The sequence below is a fragment of the Lynx canadensis genome, chromosome E1, assembly GCF_007474595.2.
Source record: "Lynx canadensis isolate LIC74 chromosome E1, mLynCan4.pri.v2, whole genome shotgun sequence".
NCBI classification, from domain to species: domain Eukaryota; kingdom Metazoa; phylum Chordata; class Mammalia; order Carnivora; family Felidae; genus Lynx; species Lynx canadensis.
This window is the reverse complement of record NC_044316.2, coordinates 47,445,599-47,466,954: the sequence shown is the minus strand read 5'-3', so window position 1 is coordinate 47,466,954 and position 21,356 is coordinate 47,445,599. Positions and strand designations below refer to the sequence as shown.

Genomic DNA, 21,356 nt, shown 5'->3' with positions numbered 1-21,356 from the left:
CCCGCTGCCACCGTCACTTGGGGGGGCCCCCGTTATCCTCCACCCTGAAATCCTTTTGCTTTGAAAAGCTGGTCAGAAAGGTTTGGAAATAGCACATGGTTTCTTTGCTTTGAGAAAAGCATTCTGATTCTGGTTTTCCAATAAATCTTTCAACTCCCCCTCCCACCACCCTGTCACGAGACCCGGTGGGTTATGTATTTGGTGGATAGCAATATACGCTCCTTTGCTGGTGGTCTACTTGAATTCGTGGTATTTACCCAGCAAATAGTACTGTATTCCCCATTCAGTACATGGTGTATTTGGTTCATAAGCTGTACAATAAAAATACACATATTGGAGGGGCACCTGGGTGGCTCAGTCGGTTAAGCATCTGACTTTGGCTCAGGTCATGATCTCTTGGTTTGTGAATTTGAGCCCTGTGTCAGGCTCCGTGCTGACAGCTCAGAGCCTGGAGCCTGCTTCAGATTCTGTGTCTCCCTCTCTCTCCGCCCCTCCCCCACTCATGCTCGCTCGCTCGCTCTCTCTCTCTCAAAAATAAACATTAAAAAAAATACATGCATGGGAATTATGCATGTAAGATCTGGTGAAACCCTGAAGTCTATAGTTAATGCCACTTAGCAGCGTCCCAAGCCTGGTTTTCCTAACATATTGTGGTTATATACGATGTTATCACTGGGGAAAGCTGGGCGAAGCGTATATGGGAACAACCTGTACTATTTTTACAGACTGCTGTGAGTCTTAAATGGTTTCAAAATAAAAATTAATAGTTTTTCTTTCTAAAAACAAGACCGAATCAAAGAGATCGTCCAACCTAGTTAACTTTTATTTTAGCGGTGGCCTCCCTTGCCCGACCCTCAGCAGCCCGGGGGCGTCTCCTGACACCTGTAGGGCCCCATGAAATACCAACTCCAAAGTGCTGACCCAATCCCTTCAGATTCCCGATGAGGAAATCAGAGCCCAAAGAAGTCAGGCACACCACTAGCTAGCAGCCATGGATAGGAACAGAAAGAACCTGAGAGCTTTTTAGGACAGCTGTTCTCTGTAAATCATCATAAGTCATGGCTCTTTAGCTAACAGTGTGCTTTCTTTTGTCAGAGGAGGTGAGATTAATTCAACTGGAAATGAGTGTCCGTGCTCCTGCATTCCATTTCCGTGGAGGGAGAGATGAACTGTCCTTACGGGCAAAGCAGTACACAGTGGGGTTGGGTTGGCGGGTGGTTTCACGGTTTACCACCCGGCACGGGTCACTTGCCTGGGAAGGCCGGTCTGGGGCAGAGGACAGGAACCCAGGACCCCAGAGGAAGTCGCCTGCCTTCTTGCCAACTTGGCTTCCGTCCCAACCACCTGTGAGCCCCAAAGTTGATCAGCTTTCCTCTTGCTCTCTTCCCATTCTGGCCCACGTCCACTATTGCTGGAAAACCTTGGGCATCTTGGAGTTTCCTTCTAAGGATAGTATAACTGTAATAATCTTGTATTTGTCTAGGGATTTTCAGGTTGCAAAGCCCTCACTCATGTTCCCTAAGATAAGCCCCACCCCCAGACTACGACATAGGCAGACTGGCTTTATTTCTGCTTTATAAATGCGTGACATGGCTTGTCCAAGGTTGGAATTTGTATCAGAACTCAAGTCAGAACACAGGTCTCCAGAATCCTGGTAAATGCCCTTTTTGTAGGAGAGGTCTTGGTCATTGTAAAGCACTTGCATGCACTTGATGATCAACGAACAGGTTGACAGTTATTACTGTCGTTATCGTAGACCTGATCTTTGGCCACTCATGATTTTGGAGTGTGAGGACTTCCAAGACTTGGTCATCCTCCACTCTTCTACAGAAGGTGGAAGTGATGGTTTCCTCTCTTCCTACACCTCCAAACGGTTAGAGCCTAAAGATGCCATTTGGGGACCAGATGAGTAGGACTTAGATTTTCCTGAAAAGTGAAGCAAGTTGCCTGTGTGCCACATCAACAGAGATCTGAGTGACAACCGACTGGCAGGACAGCCGCCCTGGAGCTGCCTGACACACCCAGGCTCCAGAGGGCTGTGCGTGAGCTGCCGTGCCTTATTTAGTGCCTGCTGTTGATGCCTTCCTTCTGCAGGGAGAACTGCCTGATTCCTTTCCTCTAGCACCCTGTTTGCCCTCCACGTGGTGGGACGTAACCTTTACTGTCAACATGAGAACTTTTAATTGATCCTGACATTGTTCTGTGCCCTTGACGTTCTGCCTAACATCTGGGAGATTGGAGAAATGGTGGGATGCTCTAACGGAGGAAGGCTAAGCCCATACTTGAGACCATATTCACAGCTACTACTTGTTAAGGAAAATAATCTCCCAAGGATGGCATTGATCTTTCACACCCTAAGAGACATATAGAAAGTAAACTAATGACCTACCTCAATATTGCTAATCATCTGCACACACCTGTACCTAGCACCTATTAGGCACTTACTAGATCTTTACGAAATGACCTTCTAAAGGCCCTCAGTCTTTATGTGCCTGCCAACATTAGGATCACCTGAAGGATTTGTTGAACCATGAACCTTGAGGCCTCACATAGAGAGTTTCTGATTCATTCAGTATGGAGAAGGGCTTAATTTCTGACAAGTTCCAGGTGATGCTGGTGCCTTGTAGAGACCATATTTTGAAAACCATGATCTGAAGCAGAGGCAGGCAAAGTTTTTTGTTTTGTTTTGTTTTGTTTTGTTTTGTTTTGTTTTGTTTTGTTTTGTTTTGTTTTGTTTTGTTTTGTAAGGGCCAGATAGCTAATATTTTAGGCTTTGTAGCCATGTTTTAGGCTTTGTGGGCTCTGTCACAACTACTTAACTCGGCCATGGTAGCCACAGAAAATATATAAATGAGTGAGCATGGCTGTGTTCTAATAAAACTTTATTTACAAAACAGGTAGTAGGCTCGTTTTAAAAAATGTGTTGAAAATATAAAACTTTGTTTGAAAATATGTTAAGATCCTGGATGGATTTTTTCAAAGCTCTTGGATGGGAATCAGTGTTAAAGATGCAAACGTTGGTCAGATCCTATCTGAGCCCTTCCCTGGCCACGTGACTTTGAAGGTCACTAATGCCTCTGCAGACTGAAGATAATAATACGGTGAAAAATGAAATGTTAACATGTATCAAGTCTGGTGCTTGCATGTTTAGTGTAATATTCTTTATAAGATTCTGCATGATTGAAATATTCTAGAATTTTAAGTTTTATGACTTTAAAAAGTAATTATGGTTGACGCTTGAACAACATAGATTTGAACTGCATGAATCCACATATACGTGGATTTTGTATTACTTTCTCTTCTGTTTTTCTTAAGATTTATTTTCCTCTAGTTTCATTACAAGACTACAGTATATATGACCTATAGCGTACAAAATATGTGTTAATCGACTATTTTATGTTCCTGGTAAGGCTTCCAGTCAACTGTAGGCTATTAGTAGTTAAGTTTGGGAGGAGTCAAAGTTATACATGGATTTTCAACTGCGGGGGAGTGGGTGTCGATCCCCCAACTCCCTCCTCCCCCCCGCCTTGTTCAAGGGTCGGCTGTGTAATTCATTGGCATATGTGGCCTAGATTTTAGACTCTAAAGTCAACCAAAAGATAAGTCATCTTATAGAATCAAAATCACCTTTGGAATTCCCTCAAGTCACCACCAGCATCTAGGCTTTTAGAAAGTCAAAAGCCAAGAGTATCTTTCTTTCGTGTATACACAGCACTAGACTAACGGGATAAGTCAAGCTTACCTTGCCTGCAGTGGAGCTGTTGACCTCATGCCCATCCCCAAAACCTTGTTCCTCTTTTGTCTTCTCTTAGTTCAGTCAATGGCAGCTCTGTAGTTACAGCTGATTGGGCCACCAAAAATGATTCAGGAGGAGGAATTTAACAAGGAAGTGCCCTGATAAACAGACTTGAGTATGATTTTTTTTTTTTTTAATGTTTGTTTATTTTTGAGAGAGAGCAGGGGAGGGGCAGAGAGAGAGGGAGACACAGAATCCAGAGCACGGTCAGCACAGAGCCTGATGCGGGGCTTAAACTCACAAACCGTGAGATCATGATCTGAGCCGAAGTCAGATGCTCAACCGACTGAGCCAGCCAGGTGCCCCTGAAATTTTTTTTTAATATTTCAAGTAGGACATGAAAGTCTTTCTGCTCAACCCTCTATGTTTGCATATTAGTAATGGAGGTCCAAGAAGCAGAGGGGCTAATCTACCTAGATAGACCCACCCAAGCATTTAACAAGACTGACTTGTCTTCGTGACAGCTCTGTAAGATAGGTACTGTTAATTTCCCAGTTTGCAGTTGTGGAGGAAATGATATTTGTCTGAGGTCCCGCTTCTCGGAGGTAGTCACCCTGGAACTGAACCCAAGCCATCTGACTGCAGGGTCCATGCTCTTTACTTACTCTGCTAGGCTGTATATAACGTTTAGTTCCTTATCTGCGATCTGTCTATAGATTGAGGAACAGAAAGGCTATTTGAGAGAAAGCTGTTTTGTACCTTCAGTAATTTGTATGTTATGCTAGGGAAAGTAATGAGATGGCAGCAGGGGGCCATGGGGAGTATACTTTCAGTGCATTTCCAATTTTCACCTGATTACCTTGGAGCTTCCCTGTGCAAATGCATATAATGTTACGGGAAATAGTGCAGAAGCAGGAAGATGTCTCTGTTGGTTTGGGTGCATATCTGGTCTTAATATCGTACTTCTAGAAAACTCGCCCAAAAGGAGATCACCCATACTCCATTAAGCAGATCCAGGATCACTCCGTTCAGCTTCACAAATACACCCTGATTTCGTATCTGCCTTGTGCTGCAGCCTGTGCTAGGCGCGAGAGACCCAGCAATAAATACCATGGCATCTAAAACACTGTGCTTGCCCTCCAGCACTATTATGATTCTAGGTCCTGAGGTGGTAACATTGGTGAAAACCCTGGTGTGTGGAAATTACACCCCCATAAAGAAAGGAAACATGGGTATTTCTTATATGGCTCAAAGTGGGCAGCTTATAAAAACTCAATGTGGCAAAGTCACCACCAGCCGTGCAATTATCCCAGAGAATGGTGCGCAGTCTGGTTCTATTGAACCTCGACGTGGGGAGGGGAAGAGGCAGGGCCTGAACTTGGCTTAGTCCAAAAATGTGTTTCTTTCGTGACTGGACTGAACAATGCGCTTCTTCTCCCCACCAGGACCCCAGGAGCAAGCACAAGTTTAAAATCCACACTTATGGAAGCCCCACCTTCTGTGATCACTGTGGGTCATTGCTGTATGGACTTATCCATCAAGGGATGAAATGTGACAGTAAGTAAGTTTTCTTTTCCACTAGATCAGGTGAGGCTCTGCCGTGTACCTGCAGGGTTTGCAGAGCACTTTGGGTTTAGTAACTTTTCAACACGAACTCATCAATAAAAAGACCCTATTCGGGGGCACCTCGGTGGCTCAGTCGGTTAAGTGTCCGACTTCAGCTCAGGTCATGATCTCACCATTCATGAGTTCGAGCCCCGTGTCGGGCTCTGTGCTGACGGCTGGGAGCCTGGAGCCTGCTTTGGATTCTGTGTCTTCCTCCCTCTCTGCCTCTCCCCGGCTCATGCTCGCTCGCTCTCTCTCTCAAAAATAAACATTTAAAAAGATTTTTTGAATAAATAAAAAGAACCCGTTCAAATACATACCACACCAGAAAAGCATAGGATCGCTCCACTGTCAGTGTACTGATTTATTAAACTACTTACTTGCCTGATTGTGAACCCCCCCCCCACACACACACACAAAAAGAACACCCGATTTATAAATGAAGTTAGTACTGTCACAGTTTTTTGTGGTGGAAATCTTCCATCACTGTAAAATGCAGGCTACTCAAACCCCAAAGCAAATGCCATGTGTTGAAGGTAGACTCCCCCACCTCCAGATTCCACATTTGGTTAGGCTTCACGATAAGCTAAGCAACCCTAGTCATTATCTTCCTGTGTCTCTAATTAGTGGGTGGACTGTGGAAAAATCCAGTAGGCTCTCCTTAAAACTGAAACTACAATGAAAATAAAAACCAGACATCTTAAGTTTGCTCACCCTGCACGTTCATGGACAGATCAAGTTTCTGTCAGTCCGGTTAGAGATGCAATCACGAAGACCATGGACAAGGCATCAGCCCCCCTGCATTCTCCTTTTTTGTCCTGCATGTATTGTCATCAAGCACCAGGTAGAAGGAAAACAACTATGGAAACTCTTTGTTTTGATCGTTCTTATGAGATTCTCCAGGCCGTTTATCTGTTTCAATAATGGTTTCTACTTTTAGGACACAAAAAGGTAATTACCGAACCTGTTTTTCTGGTAGACAGGAGAGTGTTGGGGAAACATCAATATATTGCCATTCATTAAATGTTGCTATTATGGCCAAAAGCTTTGTGTGTCCTGCATGGAACGAAGGCGGTGTATATACAAATCAAGGTTAAATGAACATTATAGAACAGATGGATGGTTTCTCAGCACATGGGGGTTCTTTACCTTAGAGAGCTGTCAGATTTAATAGCCCAAACAAAACCTTTGTGATGATCCAGACCAGTGGTTTTCTGTGTTTTGAGAAACCCTGGGATTCCAAAGACATGGTTTTTCAGGGATTCTGCGAATGTGAATTCTAAGTGCATTTGTAAATACACTCCTAAGTATTTTAAAACTTGGGACAAGAGCGAACGCTTCATTCAGTGTGTTACACACTCAAGCTTGACAAGTTGGAGATGATGGTGGAGACCGTGTTCTGCCAGCTTTACTCACGGGGCTGAGCGTGCAGCCAAGTTTCTGCTGCCGAATCCACTTAACCGAAGAGCCAACCAGGTTGTATGTTCAACGACATTTACCATCTCTATATATGCTTCTGTTCTGAGTCTGGATTTGGGGCTGCGGGACAACTTTAACAAAGCACAGAAGTAAGTGCCCTGTCAGGGCTGAACCTAGACCGCTGGTTTCACGGTTCTGTTTGGATCAGGGGGCTCTATAGGTTATCCACGAATGTCTGTATACCGAATAAATGGTATAAATTTGAATTTGTTAACTAGGCTTATACTAATGAAGGAACACTCATCCGGTTTATATGTTGGGATTCTGCTTAAGATTTTGTTGGAAAAATGGGTCCCGCTACTAAAAAATTTTGAAAGCCGCTGAACTAGGCCAGTGCTTTTGTTTGGTTTTGTTGTGTGGTCAGCTCTTTTCCTTGGAGTCGTATGGCTTCTGGGGCCTGTGCTCCTTCCTCAAGGGAAGCCAAGAAGCTCACGGGTGCCAGGACCCCAACACCTCCCTTAACTTCCACAGAGAAGGTATCTCTTTCTGTGCTTCGCACGTCGTAGGGTTACAATACTGTGTGCAATTCTGCTTGGTAGGGGAACGACCTTAGCAACCACTGTCCAGAGCAGCCACTTGGTTTGCAGAGTAGGAAATGGGATCAGAGAGAGCACTTGAGTTTTCCAAGATCTCAAAGCTACTAATGGGGGAGTCAAGACAGGGATACCACCCAGGGCACTTTTGTGTCCCTGTTGTGCCTGTCCTTTGCAGAGAGGCTGGCCTTTATTTCTTCCAAGTTACAATTCTGCCCAAGCACTTACAGACCGGATGTGGTTAATACAAGTCCGATGGATAGCACACCTTTTCAGGAGCGTTTATGTTGGCTGCCTCAAGGTGCTTGATTCTGAATGGTTAGCTTCAGAAATAGAAACCTAAACAGAATTCACGTTTGTGAATCGGCTAATTGGCCTTTCCTCATTTGTGACCATTATCCTCCTTTCCGCCTTGAATTATAGCAAATCTATGTTATTTGCGATGCTTTTTGCAATTTACCTCACGATGTTAAACACTCAAAATGAAACGAACACGAAGGCTCCACCTTGAATGCTACGGAAGAGCCTCGTAGCATCCCATTGGGGGCGTGTGAGGAGTCCAGTGGCCATCGCTCCTCTTGGCAGCCTGAAGGGACAAGGACAATAGAGCTGGAACACCTACACAGGCACTCATGTTTGCATTCAGCACACAGGATTCTCTCCAGAGTTTCTTTGGTTCACGGCACTAAGACTGATCTTTTTATTCCTCCCTATCTCACCCACGTAATGTCAGCTGGTAAGGAATGGCTCAGCATGCCAGGCGTGTATTTGTTTTACTTAGAATAATATTTAAATATTTGAAGACAGGTTTAAAATCTCAAATACAAGTTCTTTAAAAAAAAAAAAAAAAAAAAAAAAGAATGCAACGTACTGAAGCCTTCTCAGAGATACAGAGTTAACTAAGGCAAGAAATTTTCCGAACTTCCTTGTACTCGCCCCACGGACTCATATTCTTGCTGAGTGGTCAGCTCAGAAAGGCATAAGAAATTATTTGGCAAAGAATATCCTCTGTTTAAAATGTGCATATAATTTGCCTCTGCGTGCATGAAATACTAAGTAGTCTGTGCTTTGTATGCATTTACCTGTGTGCATTCTGTACAGTGTTAAATATTTGAAGCATCCACAGACGAGCAGGCAGGGGTATTTTGCTTCAGTTAAGACTGGACAAATATGGCACGGGTATTTTAAGGATATTGTCACACGGAGCCTGTGTGGTAAGGGACATCTGCTAACAGTTCTTGGTGTCACCAAAAACATTATAGCAAAGTATCAAGTTAGAGGGTAGCTCATTTTCACTTGTGCTCATACAGCAAAACACTGAGGAGGTGATGGTTTGAGCCCATATGTCCAGCCTTACCCTTTGCTTTCTTGATTCACAGCCTGTGATATGAACGTGCACAAGCAGTGTGTGATCAATGTCCCCAGCCTCTGTGGGATGGACCACACAGAGAAGAGGGGCCGGATATACCTGAAGGCTGAGGTCACCGATGAAAAGCTCCATGTCACAGGTAAGGCATGCTTGTGGAGGTGTGAGCATGCGCAGCTTCTCCGAGGGCGTTGGGGTCAAGGTCAAGAGGGTCCGTCACCGCCTCGGAGCTGGTCAGACTCCGAGCCACCGATTTCCCATGAACATGCCTCCCCAGAGACCACACTGTGTGCCGACTTCCCAGCTGCTCCAGCGCCTTAGAGTCAGAACTGCCGTGGAGACGGAGGTGCTCTGACGGCACGGCCCGTGTACCGTCCCCCGGTGACAGGGGGACAGGGAAGCCAATTAAACAAAATGCCGTCGGTGGGAGTGCACCAGGGTGGGGGGAGATGGGTGGATGATCCAGATGTGTAATGGCCTCGGGCTGTGGTGACCCAATCAGCCCACCCTCATGAGGACACCAACAGGAAACAGCCATCACGTTATCGAGTTACGCTTCCTCTGCATCAGGGGCTAAGAACTTCACCATAGATCATTGATTTAGTCCTCTCAACCACCCGCACAGTGGCCTCATTTCCCAGAAGAGGAAACCGAGGCAGAGAGAGATGAGAAATGGGGAATGTCACAGAGCAGGTGAGGAGCCAGGGTGGAACTGTGCCATTTTGACTCCAGACCCCCTGCTTCTCCTTGTGGCACCAAGGGTGCCGCCTGTAAACAGTGCAGTCGGGGGACCAGGATTCCCCGCCCACGGCCCCGAACATTCCCTCCCCGGGGCTGTGTCTGTGTGGGCTGTGCCAAAGCATGGCCTTTCCTTTGGTTTCCCACCAGACCCACTCTGGGTATCTCCACACGCTGAAGCAAGTCGTCCTAGAGACTTGTTGGCCCGGGACTCATCATGTGTCCTCAGACACTTGGCCGATCTTTTCTGTGGTCCACTCCATGTCGATTTATGGTTTTACGGTCCATCGTCAGCCTTCTGCCTTGTTTCTGTGTCCTTGGGGTTCCCTCATGTGCTACCATACCCTCTCTTTTCTCTCCCAGGGGTGTTCGTTTTCATTTGAATAGCGAAGGTATTACGTTTCCATTTGTATTTAGGAAGTTTAAGCTATCAAACAAATGGAAAGACCGTATTGTTATTTATTTGTAAATAACGGAAGGTACTGTAGAAGAAGGACTGGCAGGGTCCCTTGAAGGGGGTGGGGGGTGGGGAGAGGAGGAGTTCCAGAGGAAGCTCACTGCTGAAAACATCCTCACGTATTTCTTAGTTTGAAAAATAATCCACCTCTCTACCCAGTGCTGCCCCCTCAGGTAAGACTTTAGAGAAAAATCAAAAGATGTTGAGGTGCTGCTAAGAAAGGGTCAACACACTTCGCCACTGGGGTCACCTTGTGAAAGAAACCAAACGTCGCTAAGGGTCAAGACCGATTTATGAATCACATCCTTGTCATGGGCACACAGTCTCTTTTGACCTTTTGGTTTTAGGGACGTTCCTTCGTTTTCTCAGACCATTGCTTTGCACCCTCGCCTCTGGGGCCGCGGCTCTCACCTCCGTTTCCGTTTGATTGGACTGGCGCTGCTGGTGGGGTCCGCTCTGCCCTCTAGGCTGGCGGCCAGCGCCCCTCTGGCCTTGAGGGCACCAGTGCTGTCTGCCCGGAGGAAGTGAGGCTCCTTGGGGGCCATGAGAATGTCGGTACCGTCACACCTTTACCCTTGCTCTCTTTTCTGCTGAGGCTCTTGCCTCGTCGAAGTCATGTGCTGGGAGCAGGGAGTGTGCAGTTTGGGAGAAAATGACCATAAAGCAGTGCGTGGTAAGGGATTCAGAAGCATAATGTAGACTGCCTATTGGCTAAACATTTCAGTGTTTTTCCTTCGCTTTATAAAGCTACTGCTGTTGGCAATATAATAGACCTCGCAGGTGAACAGTCGGAGCCTAATTGTGAGGTGCACAGCCCACTGTGAGACCGGGATGCTGGGCAGGGTTTTTAAGTGTTCAGCTCTCATTCATCCTGTTTCCGAATACAGCAAAGCACCCTGCACGCTGCACCTGCCCCATGCCTTCTCCTGGCATAAAAGAGGCAACCGTGTGGTGCCGCCCGGGTTTTCCACAGTCTACTCCGAGCCTTGAGAGGCTTGCACGTGTAAAACTGCACCGAGGGGCACAGATGCCTGGCTAGTGTGGCACGTGGTACAGAAGAGAAAGGTCAGGTCCCATCCTGCAGGGTCAGCAAGGAGTGTGGTCCTAGGGCTCCCACACTAACTGCCCCACCATTGCCTACAGTTGAACCTGATTCACAACCGTAAGATCATCTTAGGAGACAACACCCTTCATCGAGTTACACTTTTCACGCAGGAAAGCCGACGAGCGTAGCTTACGGCAACAAGCTAAGTCAAGTCTCTTGAGAATTGGTCTAAAATGTTTTGCCTAGATCTAGCTGTAGGAATGTGAATCCACCAATGGCTTCATAATAATGGCAACAGCAGCTAACGTGAGTGGTGCCCACAAAGGAGGTACTTCCTTTTTTTTTTTTTAATTTGAGAGAGAGAAAGTGGTAGAGAGGGGCAGAGGGAAAGAGAGAGAGAGAGAGAGAGAGAGAGAGAGAGAGAATGAATCTCAAGCAGGCTCCACACTCAGCACAGAGCCCAAAGCAGAGCTCAATCCTATGACCCTGGGATCATGACCTGAGCTAAAGTCAGGAGTCAGACGCTCAACCAGCTGAGCCCATCAATGCCAAAGGGCCATTTTCTAAGCACCTGCCATAGTTAAATTCTACAAACCTGTGTGGAAGTTTACTTTGTTACCCGTACTTTATAGATGAAGGTACAAAAAAATTAAGTGACTCATGCCAAGTCAAGTAGGTGGTAAATTTAGTAGTTAAGTGTTTAATCGCTAGAAGTAGAGAGATTTCAACGATAGTGTCAGTAAGAATTGGAACCTCGTCTTAATTCTGGCTGCTATAATAAATACTATAGACTAGGTGGCTTAAACAACAAACATTTCTTTAGCACGGCTCTGGAAGCCGGGAAGTCCAAGATCAAGGTTCTTGGTGAGGGTTCTTATTTTGGTTTGTAGATGATTGTCTAGCTATGTCATCACTTGGGAGCAGAAAGAGAGAGGAAGTAAGCTCTTTGGTGTGTCTTCTTATAAGAGCACCAATCCCATCGTGAGGTCCCTGCTGTCATGACTTCTTTATTTCCCCACGGCCCCATATTCAAGCAGTTAGGGGTTCCCATCACCTTAGGGGTTAAGGATTCAACATATGAATTCTGGGGGGACACATAATTCATAGCAAATCTATTTTTTTTAAATATGGTTATCATTTATGGCAAGGAAACCTAATCCTAAGTAAGAAAAGCCCCAAACTCAAGGAACTAAGTAATAATCATTTGCCCAGAACTTTTAATTTGGAGTAATTTGAGATTTTCAGAATCAGAGTTAACCTTAATGTAATGAGAACACAAAAAAAACATAAGTAGAGCTTACCGTCCAAATGCAAAGAAAATAAAAATTCCAGAAGTAGTACAGGGTTCCCTTCACCCAGTCCCCTTCTGCCATATTAACGTTCTTCTGTGACCATAGTTGAAGCATCAAAGTAGACACGTTTTTATTTTTATTATTTTTTGGATATTTATTTTTGAGAGAGCATGAGCAGGGGAGGAACAGAGAGAGAGGGAGACACAGAATCTGAAGCAGGCTTCAGGCTCCACACTGTCAGCACAGTGCCCGACGCGGGGCCCGAACCCACGAACCGTGAGATCATGACCCGAGCTGCAGTCAGAGGCTTAACTGACTGAGCCACCCAGACACCCCAGTAGACATGTTTTCAAATAATACCTGATAAACTTCTAGAAAACAGGTGCCTGTGTAGCTGTAGTTAGTCACTAGAAATTGCTTTAAAAAGAGCCAAAGAGAAGACTTCTGATGTCTCTTATTCCCGTGGGAAAAGACTACAAGAACTACAGCGTGAAGCCCCTTTGGAGCAGAACCTACTGGTGATCCTCCCACCCCCCCCCACCCCCGCTGCATTACCTGCCCAACCTCCTAACCTAGTAGTTTCAGGCACAAGTTTGTCTTAACGCATTTTAAATAACAGTAGCTACCATTTATTGAGCACGTACTCTATACTCAGTGTTTATAAGACTGGACCTTTCTTTGTGCTGAGTGCTTTCTCTTCCTTGTTCCAGTGACCCCTCAAACAGTGCCACAAATTGCTATGATTATCCTTGCTTTCGAGTCGTGCGAGTGAGCCGAGAGAAGGGAAGAAATCGTAACAAAATGGAAAGTGATGGCGGTAGAGCTCCAGTCCAAGTCCGACGCCCCGGGGGGCTTTCAGCCCCGAGGCTGCGAACCTCCCAATTCTCTTCCTATTAAAGGGGCTCCTTTTGAATAAATAGCAAGCCCATCTTCACTCCACAGGCTCTGTGAAGGTGCAGAAGGTCCAAATGTGAGACTTAAAGCCAGGGGAGAAAGAAAGTAACTTTAAAAGGAATTAATAGACAGTCCAAGCGCATGTAAAATTAAATGCTTGATTACGTGGGTGCTAAATGATACGCCATGGAGGAGACTGAGAACCGCAGACACTTGGAAGAACCCGGTATACACAGTGAACCATCACGAGTGGAGCTTATGTCCCAATGCGAGTGCTATCTTGGAAAACGCTTTTAAACCCTGAGCAGCTGTGTTAATGGTTAGATTCGCTCATCTCCATTGTTACCTGTGCAGAATCGCTCAAATTGAAACTAATTCCCAAATTAAAATAGAAACTCCCAACAGACTCCTGCTTTGGGACAGAAATCTGCCTTTTGAAACCAGAGATGAGTTTCCTTTCTAGCTTGGTACAGTATTCATGGGAAAGGGCTCCGCGTTAGTGGTGTATTTTTATTTTTTTGCCTTTGGGCAGTGGCGCTGATGTTATCTGAACTGTGTCATTTTTATTTCTTTCAATATGCGGTTTTAATAGGTTTTCTACATTCTTGTGCGCTCTTTTATTTGGCTTTTGGAGGAATGGTAAAAAAAAAAAATTCCCTTGTGGGAACAAATTTTCAATTTAATGTTGTAAGTAAATGGAAAAAAGATCATATGCTTTACAGCTTCTCCAAGAACACATGTCTCCCACAAATAGATTATTCTGCAGAAGAATCTCATTTTCTCAGATACTCTGGGTGGTTAATTTGGCGTGGAGATCGAAGTTCTCCACTGAGTTCTGTGGGGGAGGGGAGGGCCTGGGGCAGGATCTGGGGCTCCCTGAAGCAGAAAGGTCACATCCTTCTCTGCCTTCTGAGGCTGTGTGCATTTTGGTGCCCATGCCTCACCACCCCAGCAGTCGAAACTCGTGGTCATGATATTGTTGTTGTTTTTTTTAACTTTTTTTTTTTTTAATGTTTATTCATTTATTGAGAGAGAAGGATGGAGAACGAACAGGGGGAGGGGTAGAAAGAGAGGGAGACCCAGAATCCAAAGCAGGCTCCAGGCTCTGAGCTGTCAGCACAGAGCCTGATGCGGGGCTCGAACCCACGAACTGTGAGATCATGACCTGAGCCAAAATCGAAAACAACCAACTGAGCCACCCAGGCACCCCAAGTATTGTTCTTAAATTATATTCCCTCCGTGTATTTTTCTGTCTTGTTAGCACATAGGCTGCAGAGTCAAGGCAATGAGATTCAGTTTTGTGTCATAATCATTCTTTGATTCATCCATTTGTTAATACGTCTACTGAACATGTGTCAGGCTCTCTCAAGGCACCAAGGAAGCAAAGATAATTAAGACGTGTCTTTTATCGTGGAATGTGTGATCTTTGAAGGGGAGGGGGCAGGTGGAATTAAGTCATTTAAAAAAAAAAAAAAAATGAAGAATGACCGGTAGTGTGCCAGATGCCTTCATGGGTGGTCAGAGCTTGGGTGAGCGACACCTCACCTGCCCTGTGAAAGCTGCAGACAGCTTTATGTAGCAGGTGACCGTGAAGATAGGAAGGCATTTCAGATACAGGTGCAGAGCTGTGGAAGGACATAGCGTGTTCAGGAGGTTCGACACAGTCCAGGATTTGGCAAATTTTGAGTGTCAGGTGGGGAGAGCTGGAAGGAAACTTCTTTCCATTTTCAGGGGATCAGGGCTATAGTCCTCAGGTTTACAGACTGCACAGTTCTCAGGGGCCATGGAGTATGGGCTCTGGGTTAAATATGTCTTTTTGAAACAGAAGGATTTTAAGTTGCAAGTGGCTAGGTTTTCAACAAGGACAGAGCATCAGTCTCCAAGCCTGAACTCCGGACCTCACCCTGAGGTTCACAGTGACCCTCGACTTTCTTTGTCAATGCCGAGAAAGGGGGCAGAGCAGGTGGTCCACTGGTTCCTGAAAGCTTTGTAGGGATCTTTCCCCCAATGGCGGATGGGCTTGTGGAATAAAATAATCAGTGTGAGGCTGCCAGGAAGGAGGAGTTGGCCTGAGCTGCTTGCTTAAAGGAGAAGCTATTACTCAGAGGTAATTTCTACGAAATAAAATCTTGGCTGCGATAGGTAATGCGGCCGATGGAGCTGGCCTGGGGTTTGGGATAGAGAGAGGTCAGCAAGAAACGGCTTACCCTCGGGTATATCCACATTGTCCGTTACTGGTGAGACTCCATTGATCATCTAGCTTGGGTATTTTCCTCGACCCCTCCACTACAGAGGCACCTTTTTCTGTTTATAATTAACAAGGAGTCTGGGTGTCCTATTTGGAGACCAGCAGTCTTCCATCCAGGGGTCGTAGCATCCACGGAGGGGCCGTAACCAGTTATCACATTCATGGTTACACAGTGGTGACTCTCTAATTCTGCAGTTCCTTCTATGATCATTTGCTGGCATTTGTCTGGAAGAAAAGCTTTTCATTTACCGCCCCCCCCCCACACACACATTTTTTTAAGTGGCAGTTTGAGCCCACAAGTTCTTTTTGACTGTCAATTTTTTTCTGTTCAAATTATTCAAAATCTGGCCAGTGAGAGCCCCCTTCACCTTTTGACATGACCCACCACGGTTTATTTTTTCGTTTTTTTTTTTTTGTTTTTTTCTTTTTGTTAACACTTCCTTTCTTTCTGGAACAGGAGAGTTCCCATTGTACTTAATGTTTCTGAGTAACCCTGGGTACTTTTTTCTTTTTTTAACTGGGAAATAAGAATCCGAAGTCTAGGTGTCTAGGTGCTGGGGTGCTCCTTGCTCCTGGGGTGTTACGGCTTCTCAGTCCTTGCAGTAGACAGAGGTCAGAATCTTTTTTTTTTTTTCTTTTAATGACTCCACACTAGTGCTTCTGGTTCTGATTGTCCCGGGTTCTTCCTTACCTTTCTCCAGTTCTTTCTCTTCCACCTCCTGATCCCTGGTTCCTGATGACATCAATAAGTTTATCCTTTGCTCTTCCCCACATGATATGCAGCAGAATTTCAGAATTCATACAGTTACTGGTGACTCTAAGAACAATCCAGCTCCATAAAATTCAAGATTCTATTGCATTTCTTGGGGCACCTGGGCGGATCGGTCGGTTAAGCGTCCAACTCTTGGTTTTCGGCTCAGGTCATGATCTCACGTTTCATGAGTTTGAGCCCCAAATCGGGTTCTGCACTGCCAGTGCAGAGCCTGCTTAGGATTCTCTCTCTCCCCCCTCTCTGTCCCTTCCCCATTCATGCGTGCTCACTCTCCTTCTCTCTCAGAATAAACAAACTTTAAAAAAAGGATAAACACGAGATATTATTGCAGTTCTTAAAAATCCTTAAATGATAGCCCACTAAGGGTAAATAGTCAAAATGCTGTCGCTTGGATTTAATGTTTTCCAGTGAGTTCTGTTCTCCACTTGATACATGCTTCCTTAACCAGGTGATCAAGCTCCGCCTCCCCCACCCACAGCCAACTGAAAGGATGTGCCTCCTAGGGTGATGTAACAGAAGATACACAGTATGGCCTATCAAGTATCTTTGCCAAAACCTGATAACCTGAATCTAATCATGGGGGGTATGAAGCAAATGAATCCAGATATTAGGACATTCTACTTGTTAACCAATCTGGACTTTTCAAAGTGCCTGAGTCTAGAGAAACGAAAACCGTCAATGGGATGGTTCTTGAGTAAAGGAACCTGGAAACATGGCAACCAAGTATAATCTGTAAGTCTTGATTGGGTCCTGGATCTAAAACAAATAGCTATAAATAGGACTTGGGGTGACAGTTTGGGGAGAATGTGAATCTGGACAGTATTTTAGATGTTTTTATCAGTGTGAAATTTGTGGACGATAATGGTGATGAGATTTTGGAGGGCATTATTGAAGTCCTATTGGGGTGACTTTTCTTGATGTCTGCCACTTAACCTACAAATGGTTCGGGAAAAACAAAAAAACCAAAAGACTGAAAATACAGGTAGGCACGTGCACGCACACACAGAAAGCGTGTGTGGCAAAATGTTGATAAATAGTGAAGTTAGATGAATGGCATACAGGTGTTTGTGGTACTGTTCTTTTGACTTCGCAGTTGGTTTGAAATTATTTAAACCAAACTCCCAGAACCCTGGGCAATGATAAGGTGGAACTTGTTGCTGTCTGTAGAGATCACTCATAGCTGGCAGGAAGCCCCCAGGTGAGCCAACATCAGAGCTCCCGATGGGAATGCTGGTGGACTTGCCGGTCAAAACACAAGTAGCAGATGTGGAAAAGGGGACCTTGGAGCAAAACAGAGAAACTACCAGTATTTCTTGAGCACTTAGGTCCTGTGGGAAGAGAAGGCAACATCGATAAGTACTTTCCATGTACCGGGTCTTGATTGGAAGCCTTTTTGTATATGAATTCACCACAACCCTTCGAGAAAAGTGCCGTCGTTATCATTATTTTGTAACTGGGGAGACAGGCTGAAAGAGCTCCCCGGGGTCTGCCCAAGGTCACGCAGCTGCAGAGTGGAGGAGACTCCACCCCAGGCCCCGGGCACCAGCCTCCCATACTCTCACGCAGCCGACCCCTGGCTCTGCTGAGAAATTACGTACCAGCTCACGACCCCTTCCCTTCGGCGCAGACGCGACCCACACTGTTGCTGAAGTGTTTGCAACTTCACATTTCCGCCCTGCAGTTAACTAACAGGTGAGACTACTCTGTGACAGTCCTGCGGCCCCTGTAATTCCTACAGCGCCGTTGGCACCATCGTGAGTGAGGGTCGGTCGTCATTGCCCCCCAGCCTCCGTCTCCCAAGGCTTAGATGATGGCTGGAAATAAAAATGGCAGCAAGGAATCTGGCTGGGGAAAAAAGGAATTAAAATGGGCAAAGAAGGAGGGAAACAAATCCCCCCTCAGGATGTGTTCGGCCAGACATGTGACCTGCCCGTGTCCTTTCTCACCCTGCCATCGCTGGCTTTTTCTGACGGGCTCTGGTTCTTTCCCGTTGTAGAGCCTTCCCCGCTCTCACATTCCCATAGTCTTGGAGGAACCCATCTCGAGCGGTCACCTGCCTTGAGCTTGCTGGTGCTTGACATCCCGGCACATCCTTTGCCAAAGAAAATCAGAACTGCGTCTAAGCTAAAAACACAAAGTAGTATACTTACCCCGGAAAAGCACTTGCACATTGCCGCATTCAAATGCGTATGTTTCCAGGTGATGCCTGGCATGTTTTCAAGGGGTTTATCTACTCTGTCTCCTTCCTCGACTGGCTATTCCTCAACATCACATGTCATATGTATGTGTCACCCCCTCATCAGCCCATACCTTGCCTGCCTCCCCAGTCTTATCCCTTGTGTTCCCCCGCCCCGAACCACCCCCCCTTTGACACACTGTTCCGATGGTCAAGAAAGCTGTGTGCTGTTTTCCCAGGGGGACAGACTGTTTCCCTCCTCCTCACCTTTGCGTATGCCATGTCCCCCACTCTCTCAGGAACATCTTTTTCACACTCCGCTCCGGATACCTTTATGAAGCCCCTCCTAACATTTCCTACCTTGCCTAAAATTGACCACTTTTCCCCCAGGCCCTTTATAACATTTATAATGTGATTTCACTTACATTTATTTGCATGTTAATCTCTCTCCACCAGACCGTTGGCCCTTCAAGGACAAGGAGGTTGTCTTACCTCTTATATCCGGCCTAGTGCCTTGAACTGTGCCTAATGTGTTTGTTGAGCAGATGATGTTGATGGAAGTATCCAGGAGGCACAGAGTAAAAAACTCACTTGGTTTTTATACTGTGCTGTTTACATCCCAGATCCAAGCAGCTCTTCGCATTTTGACCCTAGGTCTGGTCAAGTAAAAATGATTCTATTTTAGGCGCACCTGGGTGGCTCCATTGCTTAAGTGTGCGACTCTTGGTTTCGGCTCAGGTCACGGTCTCGCAGTTTCATGAGTTCGAGCCCCGCCTTGGGCTCTGCGCTGGCAGCACAAAGCCTGCTTGGGATTCTCTCTCTCTTTCCCTCTGTCTCTGCCCCTCTCCCACTCATGTGTGCGCGCTCTCAAAATAAATAAACTTAAAAAAAATTTTCTTAATGATCCTATTTTACGTAATTCTGGAAGCCACGTGACTTCCGGGATCCTTTAGAGAAACACTTCTCAGCCAAGAAAGAGGTTCATCCTCTCAAAAGGAACATGTCCTTATTTACATCCTGACTGTGGTACCTCATCCTGGCCTATCCGTGGCAGAGCTAAATGTCAGGCGTGTGCTAACTAGCTGCCTGCCCTCCTACGTGTTGTCATTCCTGCATGGTTCTCTGTGCAGCAGTTCAGACATAGCTTTCCACGGTAGCTGCTTAGTCACTGGATGTCCGTGGGAGGCGGCAAGACTGGGGCAAAGGGCAAAATGCCATGTCATTTCCTTAATGCAGCGTGTGCCTCTGTCTTAAAATACCCTGGTATCCAAGCTCAAAGTGCCACAGTTTCTGTTCTTCCTGCTTAGGATGATCTTAAGCCCCTGGATTCTTTGCAGGGACCTCAGTCATCATCCACTTTGACTTCAGTAGTTCCTGCCATGAAGGAGCACTCTTGAAGATGGGCTTTGAATGCCTGCATTCCTGGGAAGGGGAGGGAAAAAAAGAAAGAAAGAAAGAAACATTTCTGGGGCCTTTTTCAAGATTATGCCATTAGCATACAGGGACGTTGACATTGACTGAGTGGGTCATTCTTGTGCAGGATTTTAATTGCTTCTAATTATAGGATTATCATTTAAGCACAAGATTAATTGCCATGAAATTATTGCAAGGAACTTGATCTTCTTCTAGAAAGTAAATGCATCAGACAAGTGAGGAATCTCTTAGAGGCTTGCAAATGATGTCTTTTTGATCACATGATTGAAACTTTTTTTTAACTCTTTGATGGGGAGAGGAGATGTTAAGGGGATTGGGACGGAAGAGAAAACAAATAGCGGATAAATGCCCCTTTTGGTTTCCCCATGCCCCCACCACAAGGTTGGAAAACTTGAACATTCAGTGTTTGGGAGACCTGTGGTTCACCAATAGAAATGTCTCAAAAGAAATGCAGAGATTTCTCCTGCCTCGATTCATTTCATCCTCACAGGTGGATGAGAGTGGTCCACTAAAAAGCCAGAAGCGGCAGATGCTGTCTTTTGGTCCCTTCCAGCACTAAGCTGTTCTGACACCCCACGAACATTCTTTTCCAAACATCTTGAAAGGAGCCTCCAGCTAATACGTGTACACGTGCTCTGGTTATTAGCACTGAAATGGTGCAGAGAAACATCAGACTATGTTCGTCTCCGCTTCTAGGCATTTCCACTTGGAAAGAGTGCAGATTTCTTGAGAAAATAGGAGTTGAGTTCGCTCCCGGGGCTCTTCTAAAATATGCCCATTTGAATAAGGTAGGGAACGGCCACCTGCAGAAGCTTTGCACCAGAGTGTCCCCCGCGGGAGACACTCTTTCCTGGGGAGAACAGTGATTGTACTTTACCACCCATTTTCCTTGGCAATTAATGCAGGTTTTGTGGTTAATTAAAGACAGTCAGAGCCCCTTTTAAAACTAAGTCAAGCATTTTTTCCTAGAATAATGAAGCAAGAACAGATGCAAGGCGCACTTCCTGTAAAAGTGTTCGAGGTGGGGGTGCTGAATTTGGGGAAAGTTACGTTAAAGAAAGTGTCGCTTCACCAGCTTAGACCCACTGGAGGCAGGCATGTAATCAAAAGAAATGCCTGTTTCGTGGAACACCCAGTGGGGAGGTTGAGGGAGGAGGACTCTTGTTCTGGAAAACACCATGCTGACATCTCTCTCCCTTTAAGACACTCTGCCTGTAGCCAACCACTGCTGGAACGGAGGGTGGGCAGGACGTGTTTCTCTGTGTATTGCCACCCTCCTTTTGTGGGCTGCCTGGGTGGGTACCCACAGAACTCTCGTGGGGAAACATCCGCCAAGAAGACCAGAAAGGAAAGTGAGTGCGTCACACGTTTCAACCAGCACAGTGCAGCCTCCTAGATGGTACTAATTCCCAGCTACTCTGGATGACCCTGAGGCCCATTTCAGTCCCCCTACCCCAGCCCCACAAGAGAGCAGAGACTCCGTCATCCTTAAAACTTTGAGCTTCTTGAAGGATGCCATTATATTAAAAAAAAACAAAAACAAAAACCGAAAAACAAAACCTCAGCACGCGTTAAATGACC

General features: G+C 45.8%; 1 protein-coding gene across 2 annotated transcripts in view; it reads left to right on the top strand.

Annotated features, from left to right (window-relative positions):
- The window catches only part of PRKCA (protein kinase C alpha), a 401,401-nt gene that overhangs the window by 266,883 nt on the left and 113,162 nt on the right, over window positions 1-21,356 (top strand). For both annotated transcript variants that reach the window (XM_030295703.1, XM_030295704.1), the window contains exons 4-5: window positions 5,182-5,293; window positions 8,733-8,861. In XM_030295703.1, the coding sequence (XP_030151563.1) occupies window positions 5,182-5,293; window positions 8,733-8,861 (241 nt within the window). The remainder of the gene's footprint in view (window positions 1-5,181; window positions 5,294-8,732; window positions 8,862-21,356) is intronic.